General features: G+C 41.0%; 1 protein-coding gene across 1 annotated transcript in view; it reads left to right on the top strand.

Annotated features, from left to right (window-relative positions):
- The window catches only part of SRGAP1 (SLIT-ROBO Rho GTPase activating protein 1), a 327,863-nt gene that overhangs the window by 151,874 nt on the left and 162,374 nt on the right, over positions 1–13,615 (top strand). The window contains exons 2-3 of the mRNA XM_055395643.2: positions 3,516–3,711; positions 9,871–10,033. Of these exons, the coding sequence (XP_055251618.1) occupies positions 3,516–3,711; positions 9,871–10,033 (359 nt within the window). The remainder of the gene's footprint in view (positions 1–3,515; positions 3,712–9,870; positions 10,034–13,615) is intronic.

Here is a 13,615-nt window from a genome sequence, read left to right as displayed (position 1 = left end):
TTTTGTAACTCCAGTGCCTAGGACACTGCCTTACACAAAATAGGAGCTCAGTAACAGCTTGGTCAACTATAATAAATTAACATGAAGCTTGGACCTGAGGGGGAAAAATCCAGTCAGTACTAATTTAAGAAAGCTAATAGCCGCTTGTGGTCTCATCACAGGATTGGTACAGTGTAGGGCTTCCCTGGTAGCTTGGACTGCAAAGAATCTGCCTGCAGCGCAGGAGACCCAGGGTTTGATCCCTGGGTCAGAAAGATGCCCTGGAGAAGGGAATGACTACCCACTCCAGTATTCTTGCCTGGAGAATTCCACGAACAGAGGAGCCTGGCAGGCTACAGTCCATGGGATTGCAGAGAGTCAGACTCGACTGAGCGATTAATACTTCACTTCAGGGCCCAGTGCTCCACAGGCTTCTCTGATCTGTTCTAAGCAGTGAACCAAGATTAATATGACCAGTATTTGTTTTATTCATTTGTTTAAAAATCTTTAAAATATGGTGCTGTACTCAGCTCAAATCTGATAAAGTCATGTTAATAGAGGCATATATGCAGGAAGGTGACCTGCTGAATTGTGCTGCTTAACAACTCTGATGTGATGTGAGGTATCCAAAAGTTTTCCCTTCCTAACTGGAGAGTTCTTATGTTAGTACTTATATCATGATTTTTTTTCTCTTGTGACCTTTTCCTCATTTGTCAAACTTTTCTAAATTAAAAGTAATCAGACATGTTCTTCTTCTCTAATTTTTGGCACGTACTTTTTCTCTAGTTTCTGTCCTTCCAGTTTTTTGCTATTGAAAATGTTGCCAGTGTACTATATTGACCAGAAAATGACAGATAACATGAAGTAACAGTTACTACCTGCAAAAATGAGGTTGGGATTTTAAAATAGGATCGTCCTTCTCAAAATTTCCTAACTCTTGATTTTAAACCCTGAAGGAAACAAACAAGAGAAAAATCTAAGAAGGAGATCCAAGAAGGAAGCCCATATAATTTTTGTGTGCTTCTGGTGATATTCGTACTCTCACCTACTTTTTTTTTCTTTTTTGGCACCAAGACAGCTTTAAGAAACAAAACAGAACTAGTTGACAGCTTAAGATGATTGATTTTTTTTTTCAGCTAGCACAGCAAGATGATCTAAAATTACTTCATCGTAAATGACTTGCTAGGATTCTTGAATGAGAATTACCCTCTCCCTTGATTTTTTTTTTTTTCTTCATGAAATAAAACTAGGTCTGTATTTGTGGAGGAAAGAGTTTAGCAGACATGCTGATTATAATACTGTATTGAAAAACACTTTTCTTTGATTGACTAAAATTCAACTGCTCTTTGAATGTTAAAAACCTGTAATCTGTCTTCATTTTAATGTTCACCACACTTTTGTGAAATGAATAATAGGGTCCCCCAATCTCCAAGTGGAAAAACCAAGAGAGGACACTTGAGAAATGCTTTCCTATCTTCTCCTGGGACTCCTCCAAAACCAGGCTGCTGGGACATGACCTAATTGAGAACCGAGACCTTGTTTCGTAGTTACTGTATCTTTTTTGCCAGGATATAGGATCATAGTTACTGTATCTTCTTTGCCAGGATATCAGCCTGGCACACTATACTGCTTTTAAAACATGTTGCATGGGTGAAAGTCAGGCAGAAGCATTCTGTTAAGATTAATTTGATGGACAGACCTGGGTTAGAGCTCCTGAAGGTGCTACTTACTAGTTGAAGTCTCTAGATGAAGGATGTTATCTCATTAAACCTCAGTTTCTTCTTTGCAAAATGAGGATAATATTAGTACCTACTTCAGTAGAGTGTAGAGCAGTAAGTATTCAATTATTATTAGCTATTATTAAGTTGAATAAATTTCCTGACTCCTCTTTCAGAACTGGATTGCCCTGCTGTTAATGACCCTGATTACACATGATTAAGTATGTGCATATGTATTGTCAGATCAGTTACTGGAGAACAGGATGCAACTGAGGAGGTATTATTTGGACATCGATTTCTACTAAATCCGCTGAATTAGATTCAGCCCTCACTTTTAGGGAATATGCAGTGACACTGGGAAAGATGAAATAAAGAAGTTTTCCAGTATGAATATTCTTGTCTTTGGAGGTTAGCCCTGAGTCTCAGAACAAAAACAAGTCAGTAGTTATTAGTTACTGTATCTCCTTTTCCAAAACACACATGGTTCATTGTTATAGTCATTTGCAGATACACTTTTGCTTTTGTGTTTCTACTAAATCACTAAATGACCAACATTCGTGTTCCTAATATGTTAAAATTGTCAAAGGATTCTTTTCAGGATTATATATGTGCTAAAGCTTAGTTAGTTGGGACAGTGTGGAAAATGTGAAAAGCCAAGTGAAGAGCTCTTGATCTTGTGATCAAAATAATACAGCAGACTCCAGGGATTACCCCATAATGAATGGACTATTTGGATATAGAAAGAAATTATTTTTAGGCGTGGCATTCCTATAAACCCTACAGCTATGTGTTTTACAAACTAGAAATTTATGCCCTAAGTAAAAATTACCAGATGTCAGTATTTGTATGTTCCAGCTGGCAAAGAATTTGAGAAGGTTCAGAATTCTGGAAGAAATGGTGCTCACTTCTCTGCCATTCAAACTCAAAAAAGATAGTTGAGGTGAAAAGCTGTTTAAAAAACTACAATGTCTTCAGCTACCCAAAGATGACATATGTTGCAAATTGTTATCTGAAAGCCTTTTATTTTTTCCCCCTCATGACTCCATGCATGTTTGTGGTGTTGCAAATGTAATCCATGTTTCTAATCTAATTTATTACATTCTTTCCTGAGGCTTAGCTCATTCTTTTAAAGGGTCAGCAGATATCTTTTTTTTTTTAACATTTTATTTTGTATTGGGATATAGACGATTAACGGGCTTCCCCAGTGACTCAGACTGTAAAGAATCCACCTGCAATGCAGGAGACCTGGGTTCAATCCCGGTGTTGGGCAGATCCCCTGGAGGAGGGCATGACAACCCACTCCAGTATTCTTGCCTGGGAAATCCCATGGACAGAGGAGCCTGGCAAGCTACAGTCCCTAGGGTTGCAAAGAGTCAGACACAGCTAAGCGACTAAGCACTTAGCCAGTCAACAGTGTTGTGATATTTTAAGGTGAACAGCAAAGGGACTCAACCAATTATATATGTATATCCATCCTCCAGCTCCCCTCCCATTCAGGCTGCCACATAACATTGAGCAGAGTTCCACATGCTCTACATTAGAGAGATGGATAACTTGTTGGTTATCCATTTTAAATATAGCTGTGTGTACATGTCCATCACAAACTCCTTATCCTTCCCTAGATCTTTCCCCCCTGGCAACCATAAGTTCATATGCAGATATCTTTATTTAAAGACCCAGCCTGAACACAGCAGCCTCATAAATGTCCAGTGCAGAGCTAAATGTATGATAGGATTCAGTATTTTTATCTTGCACATACCAGAACACTTCAGTTATTTTCATGAAATCATCAAATTGGTTCTCTTCTTCTCTCCTTAGAAATTCGAGCTCAACTGGTAGAACAACAGAAATGCCTGGAGCAGCAGACAGAGATGAGAGTTCAGCTTCTGCAGGACCTGCAAGATTTCTTCCGGAAGAAGGCCGAAATTGAGACGGATTATTCTCGGAACCTAGAAAAGTTAGCAGAAAGATTCATGGCCAAAACAAGAAGCACTAAGGATCATCAACAGTACAAGTAAGAGAGGCTTGACTCAAATTCATCTTTCCAAGAGAATATCCTGTCTTATATACAGTCCATGGAATTCTCTAGGCCAGAATACTAGAGTGGGTAGCCTTTCCCTTCTCCAGGGGATCTTCCCAACCCGGGGATTGAACCCAGATCTCCTGCACTGCAGGTAGATTCTTTACCAGCCGAGCCACAAGGGAAGCCCTTTATTGGTTTTAGAATTTTCCATTTTTTGTCTGAAATGTTGTTGATTGATATATCCCCATAAATAAAAGCAACTTTCTGCATTTATAATTTATGATCATAAATGTATTACATATTAAACTAATAGTATTCTCTTGACGTGTTTCTCTTTCCAAAAAATACAGTAGGAATTGATGTCTAACACAGGTAGATATTTGATTTTGTTTGTTTTTGTGATGCAAGGCAATTGTTTTCTAGCTGGAGTATAGATGCTTTACAGTGTTGTGATGGTTTCTTCTATCCAGCAAAATGAGTCAGCCACCCATATACATATATCCCCTCTTCTTTGGATTTCCTTCCCATTTAGATCACCAGAGAGCACTGAGTAGTGTTCCCTGTGCTGTGTAGTAGGTTCTTGTTAGGTATCTGTTTTATGCATATTATCAATAGTATATATACGCCAATCCCGGTCTCCCAATCCATCCCACGCCCTCTTCCCTCTTGGTGTCCATATGTTTGTTCTCTACATCTGTGAGTCTAATTCTTCTATGAGAATAAGTTCATCTGTACCATTTTTCTAGATTCCACATATATGTGTTAATGTATGACATTTGTTTTTCTTTTCCTGGCTTCACTCTAACATTGGCAGATAGATATTTGGATAGGCAAATTTTAAATAGCTGATTCTTCATGCAGAGAGCTCAGGATTTTTGTAGTGATCTTACATGAAAATAATCAATGAGGGTTGCTTAAATTTACATTCCCATCCCCCGCAACAGAAGTATTTGTGGTTGTTGCAGTAGAGACTGACATAAAACAAGGGCCTTTGATAAAATGCTTATGATCTAGCTTAATTAACTGACAGCTGACCCTTGAACAACCACAAGGGTTAGGTTGCCAACTGCGCAGTCGAAAGTCGGTTTACTGTTATCTCTGCTTCAAAAACAAAGGAATTGGTAAATGACTCGCCCAAAGGCAGGAAGCTGAACAGTTGTGGATAGAGAATCAGGGCTCAGACCCAAATTCTACATATTGTGATCTCTAATTGAACAGAAACTATTCCCTGTACCTAGTTAAAGATATGTAAAATGAAAATACAGCTATTAAATTTATTGAAAAAAATCTGCGTGTAAGTAGACCTACACAGTTCAAACCTTAGGTGTTCAGGGGTCAGCTGTACTTCATTTGTTTAAACAAAATATATGCAAGTTTTTCTGATAATGAGATTTACTTTAGAATTTAAATCTGGGAGGCAAGTAGGCAAGCAACTCCAATAGACTATACAGGTGGTCTGAAAGATGTCAGTGCAAGCTACCAAGGAGACCTGATGGAAATCCATTCTGTAGTAGAGGTGGGGTCGGGAAGGTCCAGGCAAGGTCCTGGAAGAAATGATAGTAAGTGAAGACCTGAAGGACTTGTTAGCCAGGTAGGGGCCCAGAGCAGGACATTAAAGCAAAGGGAACATTGTGCATAAGGGGCCAGAGAGAAGGGGAGCAGGGCAGCTTTGCAGAGCAGGAAGTAATCCAGTGGGAGTGAGTAATGAGGTAGTGAGCTGTGTGGCTCAGGTACATTGTGCCTGATCACAGAGGCTTATAGACCATACCAGGAAGTTTGGACTTTATCCTCGGGACTTGAGAAGCCTTTGTAGAGGCTTTTAAGTTGAAGGATGACCAGCTCAGACAGACCTTTATCTTGAAATGAAAACTGTAGATAGGATTGTGGGCTGGAGGAGGACATGGTCATAGTCTGGAGGGAGACCAGGCAGAAGGCCTCCACCATGATGGCATGAACTAGCCACACTGCAGGTAGAAATAGAATCGTTTAGGAGATGTGAAAAAGGCAGCCCAGTCTTTCATTTCTGGAAAAACAACTAGATAATATGAGAAATATTTCTGCTACAAAACTCCTGGAAATGCTGACAAAAATATAATAGACATCATTGTAAATCTATAAGTGAACTCACAGGAAAGTAGGGGAAATTTCCAGTGGCCCAGAGAGGAAAAGGGAACTGAAAACTTGAGTGGTGATTGTATCCCATGTGGGGACAGAAGAGGGGGCCTGTGCAAGGTAGGGAGCTGGATGTGAGGACTTGCTCATCATCATCCTATAGCAGCCTAAAAGTCAGGGGCAGCAGGACTGCTGTCTCAGTGAAATAGTGGAGCAGAAGATCATATGAATGAGGTGAACGGATAGTTAGGGAATCTGGGATGGACATGTACGCACTGCTATACTTAAAATGGATGACCAGTAAGGACCTACTGTAGAGCAGAGGGAACTCTGCTCAATTTTACGTGGCCGTCTGGATGGGAGGGGAGTTTGAGGGGGAATGGATACATGTATTTCTATGGCTGAGTCCCTTCACTGTTCTCCTGAAACTGTCACAACATTGTTAATCGGCTATACCTCAAGACAAAATTTTTTTTAAAAAAAGAAAATCACTCACACCCACTTCCACACACCCCACCACCCCCACCACCCTGACACACACATGGGACAATAAGGAAGCCCAAATGCTCCTGGGCTCCAAATGGTAGGAGGTGGCAGAAAAGCACATATCAGTCTTCACCATTGGCTTTGCAGTTTTATTTTATACCCTTCTGTGGCCTTGGCTCCTACATAAAAAGTAGGATAGTTTTGTGGGTTTTTTTTAAAAAGCCTCCATGCTGTTTTTCACAGTGTCTACACCAATTTATATTTCACTGACAGTGTGGAAGGGTTCCCTCTTCTCCACATCCATTCTGATATTTGCTATCTGTGTTCTTTTTGATGATGGCCATCATGGCAGGTGTGTATACCTGTAACTTACATAATATTGTGAGTGTATACCTGTATCTTACATAATATTGCACATCAACTATGTCAATAAAAAAAAACTTTTTTAACTCTTCTCATCATAAGAAAAAAAAAAAGTAGGAACTTTTGCAGAATAAAGAGAGAGTAGGGGTTCTTTTGCAGAATACCTTTTTTAGTTTTTATTTTGGGCTCACTTTAACCTGTAGTGTTGGTCCAGCATAAAAATAAATTTTGGTGATGGTTCCCAGGGTGAGCAGATGTCAAATGTGCTTGACAGAGACTGGAGCCAGTACTAGATCTGCATTTATAGAAACTGTCCCTTTTTAAAAGTAATTGCAAATAAGAGGACAGCCCGTTGTTTTATACAGTAAATATTTTTTAGTATCTCCTTGTGTGTTCTGTACTTGGGAATCACTTGTGAACTGAAAACATGCATGGGTGCATGCACTTTAGTCTGATCCCTGAGTGCATCAGCTGCCACTTTTTCTTTCTCCTGGCTGGCTCACTAGTTTTCTTAAAAAGGTACGTAGCTTGGAATTTTCCTTAAGTTTATTATTGACTACGGGACTGCAGATAAGATAATAAGTCTACAGAAAGGACAAAGCAGGTTTGGGGGACAAAAACCAAAGACAGGCTTTAAGAAAGAGTCAAACAGACCTGGCTTGAATACTAGCTCTGCTGTGTGACCTTGGTCAGTAGAGGCAGTATTTCTGAGCCTTGGTTTCCTAACTTGTAAAATGAGAAACATGACAAATCCTTGATGCCAGTGAGAGCTGACATCTGGTACACATTCAGTATTCCTTCTCCTCGTGACACAAATGTTACATCTTTGGCACTGTTACTTTACCAGTCATTTAAGCTGGGCTGAGGAGTCTAACTCTTACTCAGTTTGGTGATGCTTGTCCTGTAGGATAATCCTTGGCCTGAATTGACCACTGCATGGTGGAAATACCAAGGCTTGGATCAGCCTCCCTGGACTCAAAGACTTTCTCCGATACTAGTTTTGTTCTTGAACAAATCATTGTGCCTTGCTAAAGCTTAAATTCCCTCGTTGATAGAGGGGATCTACCTAAATATCTCTGCCTTAAATTGTAGAATTAAGTGTAGGTTTTAGACCAACTGCAAGATAAAAATCGCTAACTTTATACAGTGTAGTGTCAGTTGCTCAGTTGTGTTCGACTCTCTGCGACCCCATGGACTATAGCCCATGAAGCTCCTCTGTCCATGGAATTCTCCAGGCAAGAATACTGGAGTGGGTAGCCATTCCCTTCTATAGGGGATCTTCCCTACACAGGGATCAAACTAAGGTCTCCTGCACTGCAGGCAGATTCTTTACCATCTGAGCCATCAGGAAGATCCCAACTTTATATAACACTTGCTATGAATCTAAGGCATTCTAGTAAATGTTAAAATATATATATATTAATTCAAAAATCCTTATAATCTTATAAAATCAGTACTGCTACTTTATCCATCTTATAAATGAAGCCACAGGGGCACAGAGAAGTTTAAATAACTTGGCCAAAATCTCCTAGCTAGTATGTGATGATTTTGGAATTTGAGTAGAGACAGTATGGATCCGTATTCCATGAACTTGACCTGTGTGCTCAGTAGGTGTTCAGTAAATGATAACTTAGCCGCCTCTGTTATTATCGTTGTTGTCAATATTGTTATTACTTACTATTAGGACAATAGAAAATGTTTATTGAGTGAATGAAAAAACATGTATTTAATGCTGAACATAGGCAGGGCTGTGAGGATACAAAAAACGTATGCCACATTCTCAAAGAATGTATGGTTTACTTCAGCATATATAGGTAAGTTAATGTAGCATTTACGTTTTGGGCTGAGTGGTAGAGAATGTCAGTATGAAGAATTCAGTATTCTGCCATGGAACCACCGCTCCATGCCCAGTGGCTCTGAAAGGAAAAGAAGGTTCTCTGGGTTGGGGCATAATTCTTATTACACCAGCTAGGAGAATGGAAGTCTTCTCTCATGGTTGTAAGTGCTAGGACCCTAGATCAAGGGTTTCTACCTTATACCCATTCCTACTTCCTCTTTCTTCTAAAGAGACTTTTGACTTGATGCACTCTTAAATCCTGACTCTGAGGGACTTAAGGACTGAAAGACCTGATTTAATCATTTCTTTTCTAATTTAGTTAATATTCAGAATCATAAACCATCATGACTAGTAGGAGGATAACATGTCTTGGAAAATTGCATTAGTGTCTATAAGTTAGGATAAAAACATTCTGTGCCATTTTGCCATTTTAAAGATGGTTTTGTTTGTTTGTTTGTTTAAATATATATATTTTTTTTAAATTTTGGCCATGCCACGTGTCATGTAGGATCTTAGTTCCCTGCCCAGGGATCAAACCCACAATCCTTGCTTTGCAAATGCAGAGTCTTAACCACTGGACAGTCGGGGAAATTCCAACAGTTAGATTTTTTAAGTAAAAAACAAAAAACAAACATCATATATATATTTTTTAAAGTGGTAAAGTCTCTATTAGTCATTGCTTTTCTTTGGAGTTTTTTGGTAAGATTTTTTGCAAGTTGCCTTTTGTGGTTTACATTCACTTTACACTTTATTATCTAGAATAAAACAAGGAAATAATGAGCTTAAAAAAGACTTGTAACAAGTCATAAGCCAGTGAACCTCTTGGTTCTATTCATGAGTCTTGAGACAATGCTATAAAGTTCTGCTTCCAAGGAACACTTTTTGGGAGGCTGGGTTAAGTATCAGGGGATTAGTAAATCATCCTCACATTTATGTCCCATGGAAAGTATACCTAGCCAAATCTCTTCCAGCAGCACACTGGACATTGAAAGCAGGCTTTGTGTTCAATGGCAAACCACAGTCTGTCTGTGAGATAGTAGTCAGTAGATTTTTATGTAAACATAAACTGCTTTCTTCAATGAGGTGATTAAAGCTGAAGGCCTGCCTGAGTACTGTGTGTGTGTTCGGGTTCTGTGCCCCTGTCAGGAGTGTAGCTTTTGACTGGTGTTCTTGGTCCAAGTATTTTTTTTCCAAGCCCAGTGCTGTTGAGTGTTTTGCTAAGAGCTATGCCCAGACGAGAAGAAACAAGAGCCTCCCGTGTGTTGTGGCTCCTGGTTTTGCCTCGGTGACTTCCCTCAACTGTTTGGAGCAGCTTTGAACTTGATGCTAATTCTCTTTTCTTCACTTCTTAGGAAAGACCAGAACTTGTTGTCTCCAGTGAATTGCTGGTATTTGCTCCTGAACCAAGTGAGGCGAGAAAGCAAAGACCACGCCACCTTGAGTGACATCTATCTGAACAACGTGATTATGAGGTTCATGCAGATCAGTGAGGATTCTACCAGGATGTTTAAAAAGGTATCTTCCGTCTGTCCCACCAGAGCGTGCTTCCCTATACCCTCTGAGCCCATAGCCAAGACTGGGAAGGGTCTGGTGCCTTAAATACTTAGTGGTATTCAGTAGAGATTAGGTTCAAAAAATAAGTAAACAAACATTTTGGGCTTCCCTGGTGGCTCAGATGGTAAAGAATCTGCCTGCAGTGTGAGAGACCTGGCTTCGATCCCTGGATTGGGAAGATCCCCTGGAGGGAGGGCATGGCAACCCACTCCAGTATTCTTGCCTGGAGAAGTCTATGGACAGAGGAGCCTGGAGGGCTACAGTCATGGGGTCGCAAAGGGTCAGACATGACAGCAACTCACACACACACAAAACAATATTTTAGAGACACAGAATAAAAAGTTGAGCAGGCCCACTCATAGAGTTGTAAAGCACCGAATCTGTGACCTGAATGATGTGAGCAGGATTTTGAAATGCAATGTACTTGCAAATTGCACCTCTGTCCTTAGGAACAGACTTCCTGAGGTTATTAAAAAGAACAGACCAGAGAGGAAAAGCCTTAAGAACTGTGTTTTAGGCTCACACATGATCAGAGACTTGTGAAGAAGAAGATAACCAGATGTGGCACTCTCTTGGGAAAATGTTATCACGGTTTTTCTCAACTCCCACCAGACTAGCAATGGAGGCTATGAGAGACTGACAAGAAAAAAAATCCCACCGGGCACGGAAATCCAGTCCCTTACATGCCAGAGAGGTTCCTCCTTCCCAAATCCACTTTTTTAAAAAAAAGGAGCTGTGTTTTTAAGACTTCTTATCATTGTTACCCGTCTCAGCCAACTCTCAGCAATTTGTTGTTGTTTGGACATCTTTGTTGAGAGCAGTAACAAAATTGAACCATTTCCTGTGTAGAGAAGGCAGCTACTTGCCCAATAAAACTGACTTTCAGTTTTTATGTTTATAGGACAGTGGTTCTCCCCCACATCCTAAGCATCATACTTGGGGTGTTTGGTATCTGTACCTCTATTCAGTAAGTCTTAGTTTCAGAAAGTGGCAGGGGGGAAGCACCTTGTAGATTAAAAGTATATTTATGTCTCAAAGGGACAACGATATAGCGCTGTGCAGGCCAACTGGGAAACTTCTTAGTCACATCTGATATCTCCACATTAGATTTGATTCCTGACCTAGAACTGGAATTTAGCAAACTTGAAGTTGTCTTTTGCTCTGTTAAATAGAGGGAAGCATGTTTCAAATTAATTCGGAAATAAGAGCATGTTAAGAAAACAGAGAAATATCTTGTGTATCTTAATAGTTTAGACTGACCTAGGAAAGTGAAGTAATTTTCTCGGATGTCAGTCCTTTCAGCCAAGTCTTCATTTGGTTCAGTGGGCTTTTTGGATCTTATCGTCTATGAGTGGGAGATAGTGTCAGGTCTTGGAAAGGCTACTTCAGTAAAAAACTAGTCCTTATGCTCAAGGAGGCTGTAGTTTATCCAAATTTGTATGATGCTATATAATGCTTCCAAGTCACGGGGATGCTGGCAATCTTTCAGTCCGGGCCTCTGGGACCAGCAACTCAGATGAGTTCATTTATTCATCCATTCAACAAAGCATCTTTAAATGCCAGACTGGGAAGCAGAGTTAAAAGACATTCCTGCCTGCACAGAATCACTTAAAAAATTAACAGTCATATTTGCAACCCCATGGAATATAGCCGGCCAGGCTCCTCTGTCCATGGAATTCTCCAGGCAAGAATACCGAAGTGGGTTGCCATTCTCTTCTCCAGGGGATCTTCCCAACCCAGGGGTCGAATACATGTCTCTTAAATCTCCAGGATTGCAGGAGGATTCTTTACCACTAAGCCACCTGGGAATCCCTAACCTTCCTGAGGGGCCAGGAAATTCTTCACAGTGGAGGAAACACCTACAGACAAACCGGTGGGAGAAGGAGATGGTCATCAAGCAGATGAGGACAATGAACTGTTTAGGGAAAGCAGAAGCATGACATGTTCAGGAAGAGGAAAGAGTTTGGTGTGAGTTTGGTGAGAGATTGTATGGGGGTGAGTGATGGAGTGTGACGCTAGAAAGGACGTGTGTGCATGCTAAGTCGCTTCTATCGCATCCGACTCTTTGTGACTCTGTGGACCGTAGCCCACAAGGCTCCTGTCCATGGATTCTCCAGGCAAGAATACTGAAGTGGGCTGCCCTGCCCTCCTCAAGGAGATCTTTCTGACCCAGGGATTGAAGCCAGGTCTCTTACATCTCTTACGTTGGCAGGCGTGTTCTTTACCAGTTGCTCCACTTTGCATGTCTTGCTAATCTATAAGGATCTGTGTTTTGTAAATCAAAGTCAAGGGCTTCTTAAAGTTGATGGAAACTTAGAGCTGAGAGTCAAATGGATTTAGGCTTGATTCCCAACTTTTGTGCTTTTGTGATATTGGGAAATGATTCAAGAAAGTGCACTCCTCTATCTCCAGGAGTGGGGAGGGCTGGGGACTGGCAGAGGAGGAAGGTGAGCCAGTGGGTGCTCAGAGGTTGGGATGGCCCTTTGGAGTTTGTCACCAAGGGGGCCTTATGTTTGTTTTGCAGACATTACATCTGAGCTGCCGTTGGGGAGGGGCTAAGTAATCTTGGGGATGAAGCAGCTCCCACTGCTGGAGGGTAATTCCCAACAGAGATCCCAAGAGCGAGATCAGCTGTGAGTTTCATCAGCCAGCAGCCAATATTCCCAGTAGCTAGGGAAATACAGCTCTTGAGAGAGGGCCTGAGGAATATACGGTAAACATACACACACACAATGCCTGCTTGTTTGCTGCCTAGAAGTCCTCTTCTTATCCAGATTTTCTGGGACTCATACTCCTTAGAAACTGCCTATTTTTAGCAGACTCCTGGTTGTTTCAGCATTTAGTAGAGTGAACAGTCTTCTCACCTCTGTTGCTGATCAGCTGGAAAGTTAACCATCTTTACAATGACAGGTATCAAATTCTAGCTCCTCAAGCAAACTCAGCAGATGACATACCTCACCGTTCCGTGTATATTGTTGCTGGTAAAAATTAAGAACAAGAGAGGGAGAGACTGGAAAGTCTTGAGGAGCCAGATCAGCCCACTAGGACACATTTGTCATCTGCAAATGTTGGAAGGTAGGAAGCCAAGACCCATATCTGTCAAGTGTAGAGAACTTCATATCCCTTTAGGTTAAAAACCAAGACTAGTGTTTTCTGCTTTTTTAAAATTGCCAAGACTGATGCTAAAGCTGAAACTCCAATACTTTGGCCACCTCATGCGACGAGTTGACTCACTGGAAAAGACTGTGATGCTGGGAAGGATTGGGGGCGGGAGGAGAAGGGGACGACAGAGAATGAGATGGCTGGATGGCATCACCGACTCGATGGACATGAGTTTGTGTGAACTCCGGGAGTTGGTGATGGACAGGGGGGCCTGGCGTGCTGTGATTCATGGGGTCGCAAAGAGTCGGACATGACTGAGCGACTGAACTGAACTGAAGCCATCTCCTTCTCCAGCTCTTCTATTATTATGGTTCCAGAAGCATACTTTTTTGTCAGAATAGAAGGAAGTGATCAGAACCAGTCTGAAATAACCTTTAGAAC

Source organism: Moschus berezovskii, chromosome 6, assembly GCF_049115385.1.
Source record: "Moschus berezovskii isolate FMDL1 chromosome 6, NW_MosBer_1.0, whole genome shotgun sequence".
Taxonomy (NCBI): Eukaryota; Metazoa; Chordata; class Mammalia; order Artiodactyla; family Moschidae; genus Moschus; species Moschus berezovskii.
Note: the sequence above shows the minus strand (reverse complement) of the source record. Positions and strands in the feature narration are given on the sequence as shown.